The sequence below is a fragment of the Phyllopteryx taeniolatus genome, chromosome 4, assembly GCF_024500385.1.
Source record: "Phyllopteryx taeniolatus isolate TA_2022b chromosome 4, UOR_Ptae_1.2, whole genome shotgun sequence".
NCBI classification, from domain to species: Eukaryota; Metazoa; Chordata; class Actinopteri; order Syngnathiformes; family Syngnathidae; genus Phyllopteryx; species Phyllopteryx taeniolatus.
In genome coordinates, this window is record NC_084505.1 from 32,597,017 (window position 1) to 32,615,648 (window position 18,632).

The window sequence follows — 18,632 nt, forward strand, 5'->3', positions numbered from 1 at the left end:
TACACACACACACACACACACAACAAAAGCAACCTCCGGCAGTGTTCTGCAAAAGGAGGAGGCGAGAGCAAAAATAAATCACCATAAACGAAAATCCCCAGTGGTGTGCGAAACATAAGGAAGGATGTTCATTGAGGCAGGACACTGTGTTCTTTGCTTTTTCTTGTGCAGCATTTTACACCATACTAACACAACATACTGTATTTCCATTGTTTTTCCACAAGAAAATAAAGCACGTAGATTAATGCCACAACATTAAGGCTGCGTATACACTTACATACAAATCAAATTGAGTAATAAAAAACGAATTTAATTACATTCATTTTATTTTTAAGAAGTACAACAGTGCCTTGAGGTGAGTGACCTGACTTTCATTGTTTGGACTTGTTTTTTTTTTTGCTTTGACTTGCAAGCGTAAACTTGAGATACGAGCTCTGCATGGCAGTACAGTATTATGCTGCCTCCCAGTGGCCAAGGTGGGCACACCCGAAGGATCTGCACAATGAAGTGAATTGCAGCATTAAATTATGATGCGCAAACTAATTCTTTACATTCTATCCCAAACGTTATTACTCCATGTTTTTATAAAATAGTGCCCATTTTTTTTTCTTATCAAAAACGCAAACAAAAAAATGTTAATGGAGGGATATTGCAGCAAGATGGCAAGCCAGTTCCCCACTGCAGTTTGTTATGACTTGTGCGAGGGTGTATATGTGTCGCACCTTCTGACTTCAGTTAAGATGATGGCTCCCTATGGTCGTTTTTGACTGGAGCCACTGTTGAACTCTGTAATTAGTCCACACATTCACTCATACACACACAAGGGAAAAGGCAACCCGCACAGTTGTTTTATAAAAGAACATTTCAACATGCAGTGGTTTATTACTTGACGATGTGGTCATGAAATGACCCTGGGTCTCTCTCCTGTTTCTACTAACAAAGTGTGAGACATCGTCCTCTGTTGGTCAACATCCAGTAATGCAAACATGTACCAATAGAGAAGCCAAGAATGTCTTTAAAATGTCAGCTGTTTTTAAAGCCTCTGCGTTTTAAATCAAGACTGTTACTTTGCGTATATTGTATTTACATTTCAAACAAATACCATGTTCAGTGGAAAACCATGTTTTTCCATGATCTCATCTCTCAAGTGTGGAGTGAAAATAATCATGGGGGGGTTTACTTTATCCTCCGGATAAGTGGTATATAAGTGACGTGGGTAGTAAACACTAACTCAAAAATATTCATTTAAAATAAAAAGACAATTTACTGTCTGTTTACAACGTACAAAGTGACTTCATTTGTTTTGAAGGATGTCTGGAGACAACTTTTCCATGAGAAAAATACATCCATTTTCCTCCACTTTTCTGAGGTCGGGTCGCGGGGCTCCTTTTAAAAAAAGAACAACAAATATTCCTAATTCTTTGGCACACTCAAAGTAGAAATTTAATTTAGAAAATCAGGATCTCCCTCAACATTGGTTCAACAGCAGTACAAGGCTTTAGTCAGTGCGTAGTAACAGGAACAAGTTCACATGAAAACGGTCTTTGAGTTAAAAAATAAAATAAAATAGGAGTAATGCTCAGTACACTTCCTTTTTTTTTTTTTTTTTTTTTAAATGGCAGGCGTCGTGTGGAGTACAGTGGTCATCATTGGAGACGTACAGTATTTGACGTGGTACGTTTTTATCAGTCAGTGTCGCTACCTTTAAGAGTGCACAAGCTTTTTCCTTCACAAAGGCCGTTATCAGTTGGTTGCTACAACAAGTACTATTAATACCGACGGGACGCTCTTTAAAACCACAGGGTGATAGATGCCTTTCAATATATTATGTAACTCAGCATATCAGTGAGCGTTTCTGGATGTGCGGTTCCAGCCTGAAGTCCTCTCTCTCAAATCTGTTAAAATATAAATATACAAACCAAGCCAATGTATCTTAAGGTGTAGCTAAAAACTGTAACGGCTTTACAAAAGCAATAACGTAGAAGAGTGAGACGGGTGTGACTGCTACTTGGCGTGGGGCGGCATGTAGTAGGAGTGAAACAGTCTCTCGTGGGCACAGACGCGCAGCGCGGCGTGTGTGTGCATCAGCAACTTGGGGAAGCGGGAGGTGAAGTAGCCCACGAAGCCGTCGGGCAGCTCGCCGAGGGTCTGCTGCACGTGGGGCGGCAGCTCGTGGTAGTGATGCTTCTGTAAAACAAAAAGACAAGCCGTGAGGACGCGAGGTCAAAGTGTAAAGCTTCGGCGAAAGGACCGAGCAGGCTGACCTTATTCCTCATGGCTCTCAGCAGGTCTCGCACTGAGCTGCCTTTGTACGTCCTGAAACGTCTCAAGTCTGCGGAGGGAAATGGAAAAGAGGCATATGAAGCACATACAGTGAAACCTTTAAAGCAGCGATTTACAACTATCATGGTCCGACAATTATGGAACTAAAAATAATGTGTTCATCTATACATGCAAGTGACGTTTAGTAACAGGCAGAACAAATATATGCTCTTCCACTCGATGGCAGAAGCTGGTTAAATTGAGACGTTAGTGTTGACTCAAGTGAACCTGTGCAATTTGTGGAGGATAGGGACCAAGTGTTGTCATGAATAGTGAAAATCTGCCAATAATTGCCATTGCAATAACCTACAGACCTCACAAAATGGCAGCAAAGCACTTAAAATGGATAGGATTACAAAAGAAGAACATGCTGGTATTTTGTGTGGAGTGTTTTATTTACTGTCTGTAACAGCCCTCACACACAAAAAAAGAAAAACATCAATACCGTGCACCTAGCATGTACACAATCAGGAAGCCACCCTACATAAGTTACAATATTACAGTTTTACTTCAGCCACCCCGCTGGTGTAATTGCAAAAATCTTTACAAGACTTTTGCGTCAATTATGTCATTATGTCACTTAATGTAACATCTCTGGCTTTCGACCTTATTTTTCTACACCTACAGCTCTTCTTCTTGTGGTTGCAACTTATAGGTGCAATCATTGATCTTTCACAAGCTTTCAATATGGTTGACAATTATCTTCTCCTTGACAAACTCAATAATCACATTGGACAAAATCAAAATGCTGTCCTCTGGTTCAACTCTTTATCTTCACAATATGGATCAAAATGTTTATGTCAAGGTGGACGACTGGTTAGCACATCTGCCTCACAGTTCTGAGGACCGGGGTTCAATCCCCGCCTGTGTGGATTTTGCATGTTCTCCCCATACCTGCGTGGGTTTTCTCCGGGCACTCCGGTTTCCTCCCACATCCCAAAAACATGCATGGTAGGTTGATTGGAAACTCTATATTGCCCTTAGGTGTGAATGTGTGCGCGAATGGTTGTTTGTTTATATGTGCCCTGCGATTGACTGGCGACCAGTTCAGGGTGTACCCCGCCTCTCGCCCGAAGATAGCTGGGATAGGCTCCAGCACGCCCGTGACCCATGTGAGGATAAAGCGGTACAGAAAATGGATGGATGGATGTTTATGTCAATGGTTGTGAATCTGGTCGAATGTTAGTTGGTGCAGGTGTTCCACAAGGTTCCATAGTAGGTCCACTTCTCCATTTCTATTAGTTTTAGCTCAACTGTGTTCAAGTTGTCATGTTCATCTTTATGCTGATGACACTGTTACTTACCCTTCCAATCCTGATACATCTCAAATGCAGTATAATTTGCAACAAGATTTTAATCCTGTCAAACACTGGTTCGATAAAAACAGGGTAATTCTCAATATGGAAAAAAAAATCATGTTCTATGGTATTTGGTACAAAATATGCTTTATCACACTCACCTCAGTTACTTATTAATTTTAGTCATGCAACTCCACTAGAGAGAGTAAATGTATTTAAAATACCTTCGTCTCTGGATTAACCCTGAGTTTACTTTTAAACCGCATATCGATTATATTTGTAAAATAATTTATGGGTGCCTGGGTTCACTCTACCAATCAATCGTTTTTCATTTCAAGTCAGGAAAAGAATCATTTCAGAACTGTTGATTCCTATACCCTTTTTTTGCTGATGTCATTTACCAAAGCACCTCTGACTTTATCCTCAAACCTCTCAGTATGTTAAACAACTCCTTATGCAGATTTGTCCACTGCCCCATGTACGAGGCGAGGCTCTCAGCCGGCTTCATATTAAATCGAGGCATCAGTTTCACTGTTTTTTTTGTTGTTTTGTTTCTCTTTAAATGTCCTAATCCACTATACAACTCCTTAGACATATGACTACTCAATCTTTCATACTCCCTAAAATCCATAAAGAAACAGGTTGCAGGTCATTCAAAGCCCCACCTGATTGGAATAAACATCCTTCCTCAAAGTGTATCACCACTTTCTTATGTTTAGATAAAATGTATTTTCTCATGAATGAGCTGTTCATGTTTTTGATGTTGTCTTTGTGTTGTTTTATTACTTTATACAATATTGCTGTGGCATTCTGTTGTTCTAGTTGTTTTACTGTATTGTAATGTGGTTATGTGTATGTGTGTGTGTGTGAACTATTTATTTTATTTTTTTAAATTTGAGCTGGTGATGGAGCGGGCGGGCTGTGTGGGTCGTGGAAGTGGTCGCGCAATGTGTTTCACTATTTGTGTACTGTTCTAATTTATGTTTTGCATTATTTTATGTATTTGTGTTGGGACTACCTCGAAAACGAAATACTACATCTCAAGGGACTATCCTAAATAAAACTGAACTTGAAATAAAAGGTTTGAGAAACAATGCTCACTGATCTTACGAGATTTGCTGAAGCATCAACCTCAAATTTTTGTATTTGGAGTTAAGGCATTTTTTTCCCCCCCTCAAAATGTCATTCAAACTACAAAATCGTTTGACTTTGCAGCCTTGGAGGTTCCGCTGTGTATGGATGTGCATCCTACCCATCTGCAGGGGCGCAGAGATGTGCAGCCTCCAGTTGGTCCGGACCACCCCTCGGCGCTCACTCTCGAGGTTAACCACAATCTCGCCGTCGACTGGTTCATTGTCAATACGGTCGCTCACATCCTGTGTGAACAAAAAAAAAAAAAACACACACTCAGCAACCGAATTAAAAAAAGAAGTTGAGAAAGTGACATTTTAAACTGGCTCACAGGGGTTACAGATGACATTCTGGATTTCAATAGCAGTTTCCCATTTGAAGAAATTCTAAATGTCTTGTGTGATGACAAATTACAGCCTATACAGATGAACTCAACTTTACATCGATTGTTATCGGCCTGATCAGTATCGGACGATAATTAGCATTTTATGCTGATCGGCTTTAATGTCATTATTCGCCAATCCGATCAATGACGTCATCGATCGGCTCCGCAAAAGACATTTACTCCGCGTCGCCGTCGCGCACAGTACATTTGAATCCAAAAGCAAGTTTATTTTTAGCCTTGTCGCTTGTCTTTTGACATAGTACTGTAAATATCTGACGGCCAATGAAGTTATTTAAAAAAAATAAAATAACAACATGTCGGCGGTGTGGGACAGACAACACGTAATGCCCGGATCAAAGTACAAGACAAATTTGCTCTTTAACGATTCCACTGTCAGACTACTGCAATAAAATCTTGTATTGTGATACCACCGCATTTTTACGATCATTGGGCTTTATCGTGTCAACTCAAACGTGACCGGATACACGCGTTACCGTAGCAACGACAACAAGAGTGGAGCGAGCCGACTGTATTATAAGGACAAAATTGGGGGAAACGTGTGTTGGTGGGACAGGAGAGGACTTTCGTTTAAGGCTTGCTTGAGGTATGTTTAATACGATACGGCTTGCAAGCAGGAAACAAAAGCGTTATGTAGCCTAGCAAGTTACTGCTAGCACTAACGGTTGTACGTAAACATGCCGCCTTTCTGTCGAATCATGCTCTAAAGTTTCGGTGTGGGTGATGTAATTTAAAGTAATTAAATTACAGTAAGTTCGCACCCATTATTTCTGTCATGTTGTAATGTTGATTTGACCTGACTGATTAGAATACACGATCTGACTAGAGCAGTGATTTCCAACCTTTATGGAGCCAAGGAACATATTTTACAATTGAAAAATCTCACGGCACACCAACAAACAAAAATGTCACAAAAAGTGGATACATTAAATACTGCATGTACTTCCTGCCATCTAATAGAAGACCATTTATCATTTGTTCTGTCTGTCACTATGCCTCACTGGCATAAATAGATGAACCAAGATACATTATTTATTGTAAATGTAATTTTTTTTAGCAATTAAGTATATACAGTAAATGAACAGGTCATTTAAATAGAGACATTGCTCCATCTTGCGATCGGATCAGTGATCGGTTATCGCTGAATCGTGTAAAGCCTAAGATGAACATATTAAATGAGATTTATTTCGTTATTATTAACTCCAAATTGCTTTCAAATGCTCACTATGGATCAGATCTGTTGAAACCTGGCTTGACAGCCTCCGATTTTGCATTCACATAGCACATTTACTAGGGTTCATGAAAATTTGCAGTAGTCACTTTGTAAACCTTGCTTCTGTGTGAGGCCGCGGAGAAGTTGTGCACGCTCACGTGACTGCCTGTCCACCTCTGATTAGAGTCATGGGTGGGCTCACTTTGGTGAGAGGTGGGCTACATTGGTCAATAGTCAAGCGCAGGGCAAATAGACAAACATATTTCACGCCCACATTCACACCTGTGGACACTTAAGAGTCTTAAATGAACCAGCAAAGAAGAAGGAAAGCAACAACTCCACACAGAAGTCGAGAGTCAAACCCAGAACCTCTCATCTGCGAGGCAGTCGAGCTAACCACATGCTCGACTGTGCCGCGAGACAGTAAACAATAAATTTCAAAATAATAAAATAACCAATTGTTTGTCTGTTGCCAGTTTACAAAAGTGACTTCACTTGTTTTGTGAAACCGTATGGAGATATTTCCATTAACATGTTTTCAGATATGTAAAAAAATATATATATAAATAAATAATTCCAGTTGTCAGTTTTCAGACGTGACTCAACACGGCATGTGTTTGGCATATTCCAAACAAGAACTAGGGAGTCCAAAGTGAGTAAGTGACACAACTGACTTGGAAGAAGAGCAGCTGCTTCTCGGGGCTCCAGAAGAACGGATGCTTGAGCACGCAAGCGGAGGAGGGACGAGACACCGCCTCCAAACTGATCATCTGCTCGATCAGGTCCTGAGCCACAACATCTTCTGATGAGTCACAACATTGCTGGAAGTTAGTCACTGGAATTGCAGCACACTCCAATGTACAAAAGCTGAATGGAAATGTGACCATATTTGGGTTTAAAACAAAACAAAACCAACAAAAAAAAAAAAACATGCTATGATGGTTTAATAAGATTTTCACATTGAACAAACACTGAAAACTGAAGTGACAAAGTTAGTAAAACACAGTTTGCTACAATGGTATTCAACGTTTGGCCCTTAAAGAATAATAATGCCGTTTTGACTGATTTCAAATGACTTCAAACAAACATTATCCTTTTACTGCCACACATTAAAATACATGTTAAATTTAAAAATTTCACTGTCAGTCCTCTGTTGCCATAGCCAATTTTTTCCAAATAATCTTAAATATTTGTAGTCATGATAACATTTTTTGAGTGACTGAAATTTTTTTTCTGAATATGTTAAGACATTTTGCAATTTAGAAAGTTGACTAAATGAAAAATAATTACATTTGTGGAGTTAATATTTACAATGTCGACTTCTCATTCAATCAGGAATATGACCCTTATTTATTTTTATTTTTTTTACTTGAACTGATCAACAATATAGAAACCATGCAACTCACAAAGCTGAGAAGCAGCAAAGTCAGTGAAATATGGTTTGCAATTATGTATTTGGCACTTAAAGCCGTTTTTAATCCAACTATTAGACCAATCACTGGTGCCGAGACCGAGGCCTCTCTAGAGGCAGAGATCATGTGGAAGTCAGGATGTAAAGAGAAACAAAGTCACAGTGCAGCAGAAGAATACATGCACAGTGAACAAATAAAAACCTTTGACAATTTGAGCCTGGGAGCCCCGCCCCCCCAAAAAAGGGAGCAAAGCAGGAGACACAAGCACACACCAGCCACCCTCACCGTGTATCGTCTCCATGAAATATGAGAGCGAATATTCTCCCGACAGGATGTTCATTTGCCGCATCAGAGTCTCACCAAACGGGTGCCTCCCCCCGCTGATCACATAGTAGAAAACGCAGCCCGCTGAGAAGATGTCCACAGCAGTGGTCTGAGGAGAAGTGAGAGCGCTGAGCTAGCCAATAAAAAAAATTGAAAAAAGGAAACACGCATGGAATTTGTTAGAAACGTGAGACTCACCGGTTTGCTGCCAGCAATGTTCAGCAGCAGCTCGGGAGCTATCCAGCCTTCGGTGCCCAGTATGCCCGAGCGCAACGAAAAACTGTTCCGACCGTCCTGGATCTTTTTGCACAGCCCAAAGTCGGAAATGAGGGCTCGGACCCTACCCAGCGGGCAGGGAAAGGAGAGCAGGATATTTCGAGGCTTTAGGTCCCGATGGACTGGATGAAGGTAGCCAGAAAAATGGAAAAGAGCATCGGGAGGCCATTTATTGTTTTGTTAACTTTATATTCAAATGTAACTTTGTTTTTACTATCAGTACACACGTATGATTCTCTATTTCCCAGAGTTTCCCATTGTTGTTTTTGTGTTTTCTTGTCTAACTCTTTATTGGCTAAAATAACTTGAATTGGGGTACACACATACCAAACATGAGGAGGTTTCCTCTCTTCTAAAGTAAGCAAAAGGTCAATTGTCGGATATCTCACAAAGATTCTGAGCGATTATCCTGTGGAGTGGGTTGTGTTAAGGACAACTTTTCCTCCCCGATCTGCTTGCAAAATGGTCCAGCTCACATTCAGAAATGTTTGTAAATTGTAAATCCCTACATACATAGTCAATGCAAACTAGATCTCAGCCATGGAATCTGTGATTACAACTTGAAATAGAACGATAGCCAATTAGAAAGCAAGCTGAAGCGTTTAGTGTTTGTAGACCATGTCACCACAATAAAAATGACAAGGAGAAGAGAGACTTTTGGTCTGGTGGAGAAGACTAAGAACACGCTTGCAGATTTCTTTCCCACGCTGTATGTTGAGTCTCTCACATTTTTGAAAGACGGTGAAGCTGTTAAAAATCAGTATATGTTTACCCCGCTTTACACCTGAATAATACATTTTATGTAAAAAAACTACATCAAAGAACAGACATGCTTAATGAAAAAAAAATACATAATAATAATGGAGAAAAAAAATCAATTGAAAAGAAGAAGAAAAAAAAAAATGATTTCTATTCGTATCTGGTGGTTGGGCTGTGCTGAAAGGAACCTATGGTGTTATGGCGCCACCTGTTGCTTGGGCATGCACTTAACATTTTTGAAACGCCACTGAATGTGAGACAAGTTGTTTTTTTTTTAACCCTAGAATGCGCTTAGGTCAGTGTATATGTGAGTGTGTGCGTGCGTGCGTTTCAAAACCGTCAATCACGATACAAGGTTTTAAAGCACCCGTGTCGCATTTGAACTGCGACAAGCCCCTTCCAACTCCCAGTTGGTGCCTCCATTCCAGATAGCCATATGCGCTCACAATCCTACCAACCTTAGTATAATTAACATTATTATTATTATTTCAAGACAATTTGAAAAAGCAAGCCTCCTCCAACTGCGTGTCAGGTGACTACTTTTTCCAGTTACGGTTGTCTGGCCGGAGTGAGAAAAACTGTATGCACATATGGTAGCGGGGATCTATTTACACCACTATCACTGAAGACATCAGTGATGTAAAAAAATTATTTATGATATTCATCCGTTCAATTTGACTGATTAAAAAATAATCAAACCATGTATTGGACCGTCTGTCAGAAATCGAGATATGAATCAAATCTTAACTTTGGTGTATCGATGCAGCCATCGTGTCTGTGTGTGTGTGTGTGTCATCACAAACCTATATTGAGCGAGTGCAGGTGCGAGAGGCCACACATGGTCTGCTCCAACAACGTAATCGGACTCAGGTCGGGAAAATTAGACGGATCCTCCACATACTGCAGACAAAACAATAATATCCAAAAGATGCGCTTCAGTTATACTGTACAATTTTATACAGAGAAAAAATAAATAGTCACGAAAGGGCAAACACACTGACCTGTTGCACGGTGGCGGCACACAGCTCGATGGCAATGTACGTGAAGAGGCTGTCCCTTTCCGTGCAGAAGTACCTGATGACGTTGGGGTGCGTGTCGGACTGTCGCAGGAGCTGCACTTCACGCTCTGCCACCTCAAAACACTCGGGGAGGATTCGCTTCACGGCGGCACGCCGTCCGTCGAAGTCGCCCCTGCATCAGGTGCAATACGAAGGGGAGATTATTGACCACTCGGTGGACGCACACGGCAACTTTTTCGAACACACCTGAAGACGAATGTTCCCGAGCTGCCGTGCCCGAGGGCTTCGGATGTGGTGAAGGAGATCTTACCCACGTGCACCTCCTCCCTGTTTTCGGCTGAGAGAAAAGCGCAGAAATAAATCAAGCTCATCTGTGGGATAGAAAGAAAATAACACAGAGTTGGGTTGCTACCTGCGGCCGTTTGGTGGCCTGCTCCGCTGTTACCATCCACACTTGAGGCTCGACTGCTGTTGGGGTAAGGAGTTGAAGCAGTGTCTGCTGGTGCATGCTGGGAGTCTGGAAAGAGGAAAGAAGAAAATAAGCACAGTTGAAAGAGGAAAGAAGAAAATAAGCACAGTTTATGTTTTAGCCACACTGTGGTCCAGTTCAGTTCAGCACACCACAGTAGTTTAAAACCCCAACTGTTTTTTGGGGGGTTTTTTGCCTGGTACTTTGTGAGGTGCATGTGACGCAATGTATGTATTTTGGGGGAAAATAAAATAAAATGTAATTTTACTTGGTAATAAAAAGAATTTGAATATATTTTAATTTCCTTTCATTTCATTAAAATATATTTTTATTCTAAAATATTTAAAATAAAATAAACAATGTTTATATTAGAGTGTCTCAAACGGTGCCCTTTAACTAGGATAACCTGTGTTCCATAAAGTCGTACGCATGGATCAATGACAGAATAAATGCATACCAAGCTGGACAGCAAACACAAGAACATTTTCCCTTGCTTACCACTTGAGACGTTTGTGTTGATGGAAAGTGCCGAGTCGGAGGAATTGAAGGTCGCTGCCGGCGTGTCAGTCTGTGTGCGCTGGATACAAGATTCAAATGCCACCTCTAGCTGGTGCCGCTGAGCTTTTAGCTTCTTGGCTGCTCGCTGTTAAGAACCATACAGATACACGAGGTCAAGTTTGAGAGCTCTTTGACAAAATAAATAAGGTAAACAAGTAAAAGTCTAATTGTAGTGACTCACATTATATACGATGGCATATGCAAGCCATCCCCCCAGCAGCACGCTCACCACAGCCGGAGTCAGGCAGTCCTGCGTCATATAGACGGCAAGTAAGGCGGCCAGATTTTGGGACCGTTCCCATCTCCTCCTGTCGCCAGCTCCTCCGTCGTCTTCGCCATCGCTCGGGCCGACTGACCAGAACTGGAGGATTACAGCAACGTGAAACACGGGAGATGTTTGATTATTACTTGAGAAAGTAACTAAAATGGCGCTGGAAGAGGACTCACGTGCCGCTGGTTGTAGTTGGAGGTGCGCGAGGATGACGAGGCACGAGTTCGAGGGGGGATGACGGCTTCACCGGAGCGCGGCAGGCTGACTCGGAATTCCCTCAACATGGTGGTGTGTGCTATTGGTGGGACCTCGTGGTGGCCTCCAAGACATTACATGTAGACATTTAGAAGGATGCGGATTCAATTTGAGAAAGTTGCACTTAGGGATATTTAGGTCTACTGTATGTAGTTAGTGTCTTAACAGCTGATAGTTTGTCTGTTGCTGAAAAATTGGTTCAATTCTCCTGTACCATTTAATCGTCTCTCTCGCTTCATTTGACTTTTGACTCCAAATGACGTACAAGGAACAATAAATGACAAAAAAGGGTGGAAAAGTACATTATAGAGAAAAGTTAGCAGGGCTCTTGTAACATGCTACCAACTCAAAGGCGCCATCTTTGATACTCTTCAACAAGGTTCTAACTCCTAAATTCAAGTTGACTATAGTCAAGCTTTTAAATGACTTTTGATCAACGCAAGCATTTTTATACAGTTGTTTAAGTCGTTCCCACTTGAGAATCCAGATTGAGCTACTCGAGGGCTTAAAACAGCTAATTTCCCCTTTTTTACTTTACTGCAGGAATAGGCAGGCACAGACGGGTTGTGGTTTTCTCCGTGAAGTCGCTTGAGTTGGCTTAAGTCGGCAACACATTACACAAAATATGCTACTATTGATGATTAGGCAGTTTCCTTCCCTAATTAGTCGTGGTAAATACCAGCATTACATTTCTTCCAATTATTTTCATTACTTTTGTGCAATGTCCTCCCCAATTAAGTAAGGGTTAAATTCCACAATCGGTATGCCTGGTCCAGTCCAGCTTGGGCTAACGGTGTGTGCGTACCGATTAACAACCAGTGGTTTTTCCGGCTGGTCGTGCTCCCGGGAGGATAGCGTACGTCAGTGGACGGCATGATCTCACACTCCCCTCGTCCGCTGACCGTCACACCGGCCGTCTCGGGACCCTCAATCCGGCCCAGGGTCTGACCCCGCTGCCACGGAAACAAGAGCTCGCCTTTGAATCGGCTCGTCACAGCATGTGCACCAGATGGGATATTATATTACTGTTGTTGCGCAGGACCGGGAGCGTCGCCATCAAAACACGGCTCGGATGGTCACGGAAAACACATTTTGTAAATTGAACTCACCACCAAGGGGAATCCTTGGTGAACGAGGGAAGAGGAAGCATAGAGATGGGAGTCCAGTTTTCCGACGTAGAGCGTGCGCCTTAAAGGGACAGTAGAAGACAAATCCATGTTAAAAAAGGATTTTTAAGCCAGATATTAAAAATTGGGGTTATATTTACAACTGTCACTTTGTCCAAATATTCATTGTGAGCTGTTAAAATGGAGAAAGATCAAGCTCAAAGCCTACATTTGCAGTGTTCCACATCGTTTTCAACCCTTCCTGTAAACTTCACACTTGGTAAATGGACTTTTGAAATGTTTTTCAATGTTTTTAACAAACATTTGTTTCTGGAGTGCCTGGCCCACCGATTAAGTGTAAAATGAAACACCCAAGCCAACATTTTGTTATACGTCTTGTTCTTAAAATGTGCCTGTGAGAAAGCAACACTCGTTGCAGTCTGGACGCGGAGGAATGAACATAACCTGATCTGAAAGGAGTTTCCAGAAGTCCCTCATAACACCACAAAAAGTCATTCCATTTGTTGCCAGTCGCTTGTTTTGAAAAGTAGTCAGAAAATGTAGCTACAGTGTTACCAAGATGACAACAGTGAGTAGCCACTCGTTTAGTCGCAAGTCTAAAGTCTGCGACCCGCAGTCCTCGTGATAACAGAGTGTTAATGTTAAGGGTGTTGTAATTCATGATAAAAAGAATTCCAGAGACTTTGGAGACGCCAAGAAACTCTTCGAAATTTTGAAAGAAATGCATCTAACCCTCCTTGACGAATCCCTTTACATTGGAAAATAATGTGTGGTATATTACACATATTTGTTAAATACAAAAGGGACTCTTTTGTTTCATCGTTGCAACAATGAAAAGATATTGGCAAAGAATTACAAAATTGCATGTTTGACTTGCTCATGTGCAAGATTTTAGAAAATATACAGGACATGCGAAGGTGGAGCGTCAGCTGAATTCGTATAAAGTGTGGATGTGAGAACAAAAAATATGTCGTGGGATGTTAAAGTCAAACCTCCTGTGATTCCAGTAAATTCCCAAATGTTGCTGTAAATTCCTGTAAATGGACCGTTTTCCAAAATTGAAATTGCACCGACAAGAACCCTAATAAAAACACTGTTATGTGCAAGAAGAACGAGTTGTGTGATGACTACTACTTGTTATTGCAAGACTTACAAGTCTCTTATTGTTAGGTGCACTTAACGTGTGTTACTATGTGTGCGTGTCTGTGTCTGACTCTTACACAAGTTGTGTTGGAGCGCTGGCTTGCTCCTTCACAAACTGATAGCTCCACTTGAGAGTGGAGTGGGCGTCCGTCTGCTCGCCGGTGACAGAGGAGGAGGAGGAGGAGGAGAAGGTGAGGAAGCGCAACGTCTCAAGGGCGAGCGACAGGTGGGGGGCGTGCCGGAGCGAGTCGCCCGAGTACAGATAGACCCCCACCACGGGCGAGCCGTAGTCCTGACTCCATAGCACGTCACCTGGAGGACATCATGCTGGAAGCTCACTCAGGCTGAGGCGTTAATAAAGCTCCGTTTTACAAATTACGTCCTTACCAGACTCTCTGTCAACGGTGACGACAAGGCCGTCGCCACTGGACACAAGATGAGCCATTTCTGGAGGGAAAATTCACACACAAACGCTAACTTTTATTTAGTATCTTATCATCTAAAAGTGTGTTTTTCAATGAAATCTAAGCAGGGTTATACAGTGTACCGTACTAAAAAAGTACTGCAGTACCTCGCTGTCAAACTTTTTAAGTATTGTTTTATTCCATTGTATGTTTAAATGCAGGGACAGTACTCTTGAGTGAGACAGAGTGAGAAATAAGCAAACAGAATAGACTGCAAACGCTCTCAGGTAAGCAGGGTTCGTGCACTTTTTTAGCAATAGTTTTCCATGACTTTTCAATGACTTCTCCATAAACGTTCACTTAATTTCCATGACCGAATGAAACACTAATTTCAGTTTTACCACTGAAAATTGTTTATTAAAAAAAAAAAGAAGTGTTTTTTCCAAAAGAGGTCATTATCTGAAACATCGTAGTCTGTATTCAGTGCTCTACATCAAACCACAGCTACATCTTGGTAGACATTGTCACATTATAAAATCAGTTATAAAATAAGATTAACAGATGAAGAGAGCGATAGAAAGAGAACAAAATAGTGCTTCAGGGCTCTGAATACAATCTCCTAATATCCCAAATCAAAGTATCCATGTTGCATCAACATGATACATTTTTTTTTTTCCCCCTCACCAAATGCAAACGTACAAGCACTCTGGCTGTCGGGAAACATTATCTGGAAAAGACGAACTACATTTTCCGATGACTTTTCCAAGTAGTAGGAGTTCATCACTTTTCAGTTTTCAGAACTTCTCTCATCGTTACTTAAGACGGCACGTTTTGGTGAATTGGTCCTCGGTAAGTCTTTCTAAAGTTATCCTGACCTTATGTGTTGGTTACATATTTGGTTCCCCCCAACGTTGCCCTAACGTTCAGCTAACTTTGCAAAATGTTATTTTTCAGTTCTCTTTCGGTTGTATTGACATACACGTGATAAAACAGCTGAGTGACGATGCCACTTGTCGCTCTTGTTTAACCTACTAAAGAAAAAAAAAAAAAAAAAAAAAGATTAATACTACAATGTTGGTAATGTTTTTACACTGTCCAACTGCTGTCTAGTTTGGAGCAGACGTGATTAATGAATTGTTGCCCGTGTTATGAAAACAGACCTTACTTTTTGGCTGCCTTACGAATGGCGTTTGGCCACAAGTTAACCATCACGAATGTACGGCAGAGTGGCTCGTCGCTAATAAAGCTGAAGCACGTGTGACACTTACTGTAGTCGAGTTTCTCATCATAGGGGGGAGCGGAGTAGTCGTTGTACGTAGCGTTCCATCGCAGCTCTTGCTTCTTGGTATCGAACATGGTGACCATGTACTCTGCATAGTGGAAATCAAAACTTCCGTAAGGGGGATGAATAAGCGGTGAACATTTGTGCATGCGCAAGAGCGTGTTTGACCTGTGCGCCCAATGTAGAGGAGAGGAGCGTTGGCCCACATGGAACTGGATGAGGACGTGGTTAGACTGGTTTGCTTCGCTCCCGTTTCAGGATCCACTACAAACCACACATCCTGCTTTTTGCCTGCAAAAAAAACATATTCTTGTTTAAGTCTACTCATCAGTGACACAAGTATCAGTAAACTCTGACAACAATAATCCTCTTCTAGATGAATGGCAGGGGTGTAACCGTACATACATTCTGCTTTCTTGGTATGGTAAAGATGCGTACGGAGTTCCAACACATCAGGTAAGCTTGGTTGGGCACACTTTTTTAGGAATAGTCTTCCATGATGGTTCAATTACTTCTCCAACTATTACCCTAAATGTCATCCACGCAATATTGCCATGACTTTCCCAAAACCTTACGGGAAATGTTATTTTTCATAAGCTTTTCAAGGACATAAAAAATTGTTTTTTTAATTTCCATAACTTTTCCAAGACCGTAAAAGCCCTAGGTAAGGGACAGAAAGTGCAACTGCCTCGCGCTCGATCCACATGTCTACTCGATAATGATTTTTTTTATGTCTGGATGATGGAGGGGCAGATGCATTTGTGTGCACCTCACCTGTATAGAGAACGCCATCAGAGCTCCGGCAGGGAGCCGACTGAACCAGCTCTGGAATGGTGAACGGGAGTTTCTGGAGAACACATCGCCAAGATGACATTACGAATTGAACACACACGATCTTGAACTTTATCCCTCACCAGCAGGCCTTCTTTGTGCTTGCCACCGAGTATGTATAAGCTGCCATCGTTGGGGTCCGGGAGAAAACCTAGCCTGAAAAAAATTTGAAAATTAAAAAAAAAAAAAAACATTATGATATCTTATGTACATTAGTACATGTGTGTTTTACTCACTCAGTGATGTTGATGGGCACTTGTATAACAGGGTCTGGCAATAAAAAAAATTAAAAAAACCTAATAATTAAATTAAAATGTATAGAAAAAAGGCTGACAAGTACTCCCTGACATGCAAACCTTCTCTTAGGATCCATTTGATGTCTCCCGTCTGTTTGGAGACAGCATGCAGACTTCCATCCAGCGTGGACACGAACAGAAGGGATTCTGGCAGGGTGACCGCTTTGACCCCCGCCACCTGATGGCCGTGAAGGAGACATGAGCGTGCGGGAGTGGGAGTGTCAGGTCTTTTGTGTCTACTCCATAAAATATACGACGTTCCTCATTTAGCAGGATATCCTGACAAACACCCCTCCTTGAGTGTTTCACCCCTCCCATGTTTACCTGCAACCGGGTGACAAGTGTCATCTACACAATTGAGCAGCACAGGGACCAGACCCTGCTAAGAATAGCGAAAAAATGCGTGTAACTGAAATGTTTATAATTGCTTATATTAATAGTTTAAACCTTAATCATACCATAAACTATGATCCGAAAACATTTAATATCATTCAAAACTAATATTAAACCTTAAAAATAAACTAAATACGACTGACAACCCAGGCTAAACCTAGCTCCTCCCCAACATACCAAGATCTTAAACAGTCAAGATACGGTACTTCATTGACACAAATTACTACTTTCCGATTATCCGGGGTTTTGGCGCCATCTTGTGTTACATCCCTGTTGGGACATTAACACCGCACTCGTAGCTTCGTCGCTCTGTCTTATTTGCATAGCTGTTGTTGATGACTACTGGTCACTTACATGCACCATTTGCACAGTTGTCATTGTTATCCCAATTATCACAATATATAATCACTTGAAATTGCTTGCACCAGTTGCACAATCGTCATTTTATCAGCATTACCACATTACTGCTCCCCTTTCGTTGCTCAATGACTCTAAAGGTGATTCTGATTCAAAGGGAATAGACGATTTGAGATACAAGTGTTTTGAGTAATAAGCATTGGTCATGAAATGAATTGAACTAGTTAGGTGCTTGGTCATAGAATTAAACTAATAAACTTGTCAAGTAGACTAGTACATGGAACGCCCAAAAGCCGCGAAGAGCTGAATTTTTCAGCATATTACAGAAGATAGGTTCCACACACAAAAACATATAATAATAATAATATATAATAGGTATAATAATAATATAGCTATAATAACAATATAACGTAATAATAAGAAGAAGAATAGGTGAAATTGTGAATAGCTAAATGTGAATGTTCTTGTTTACTATAATTAATGTATGTACAACTACAAAACACAGTGGGTGTTTGTCGTTATTCCAATTTTTTTTAAATGATAAATTGCGTTCAATCCAATAATCCATCACAACAACTTTGAAGTGTGTAGCCTGAAACTAGCGACAGAAGCCAAAGGGTTGACGCCCCCCACTCAGTCGTTAACAGTCGCCCCCACACGACACTCATGACAACAACATCAAAGAATGTAAAACTGAAAAAAAGTTCACCTGCGATATTCTGACTTCCCACGAGAGTAGCAGAAGGCTCAAGAGCAGGCGCCACAAAGCCCCCATAACACCCACTTCCTCCTCCACGACGCTACCAACCCAACTCAAAAGCAAAGCTCCAAATTTCCCTCGAAGTGCCAGCGCGGGGGTCCACACGTCCGCGTGGGTTCAAGGCGTCCGTCTAATAACATCACAAGAGGAGGACATGTCTGTGTGGCTCATTTTGAACTCATCTTAACAGCAACGTAACAGTAAATACGTTATTTCCGTGTTGGGGCCCAATCAGTGATGTCACATCAACAAGTGGGAGGGACCTTGCTTTGTTTTCCTTTTTTTTCCTCGCCCGTTTTGAGTGACAAGGTGCTCGCAGCCAATGGGAA

General features: G+C 41.4%; 1 protein-coding gene across 4 annotated transcripts; it reads right to left on the reverse strand.

Annotated features, from left to right (window-relative positions):
• Positions 1-1,417: 1,417 nt before the first annotated feature.
• Positions 1,418-18,523, reverse strand: ern2 (endoplasmic reticulum to nucleus signaling 2). Of its 4 annotated transcripts, none has more exons than XM_061771795.1 (24): positions 18,253-18,518; positions 16,854-16,971; positions 16,734-16,767; positions 16,581-16,653; positions 16,441-16,513; positions 15,835-15,957; positions 15,653-15,754; positions 14,368-14,427; positions 14,058-14,292; positions 12,820-12,898; positions 12,516-12,663; positions 11,632-11,774; positions 11,366-11,545; positions 11,125-11,269; positions 10,570-10,674; positions 10,404-10,494; positions 10,140-10,329; positions 9,942-10,038; positions 8,302-8,501; positions 8,140-8,212; positions 7,042-7,169; positions 4,873-4,996; positions 2,265-2,332; positions 1,418-2,187 (listed from the first exon to the last, which is right to left on the reverse strand). In XM_061771795.1, exons 1-24 carry the CDS (start codon positions 18,316-18,318, stop codon positions 2,005-2,007), a joined length of 2,838 nt encoding a protein of 945 aa, XP_061627779.1. In that variant the 5' UTR covers positions 18,319-18,518; the 3' UTR covers positions 1,418-2,004. The 4 variants fall into 4 exon arrangements, 3 of the variants coding, with proteins under 3 accessions (XP_061627779.1, XP_061627778.1, XP_061627780.1); XM_061771794.1 differs by having other exon boundaries at positions 8,065-8,212; positions 18,253-18,516; XR_009788262.1 differs by lacking the exons at positions 1,418-2,187; positions 2,265-2,332; positions 4,873-4,996 and having other exon boundaries at positions 8,065-8,231; positions 18,253-18,522.
• Between the last annotated feature and the right edge of the window lie 109 nt (positions 18,524-18,632).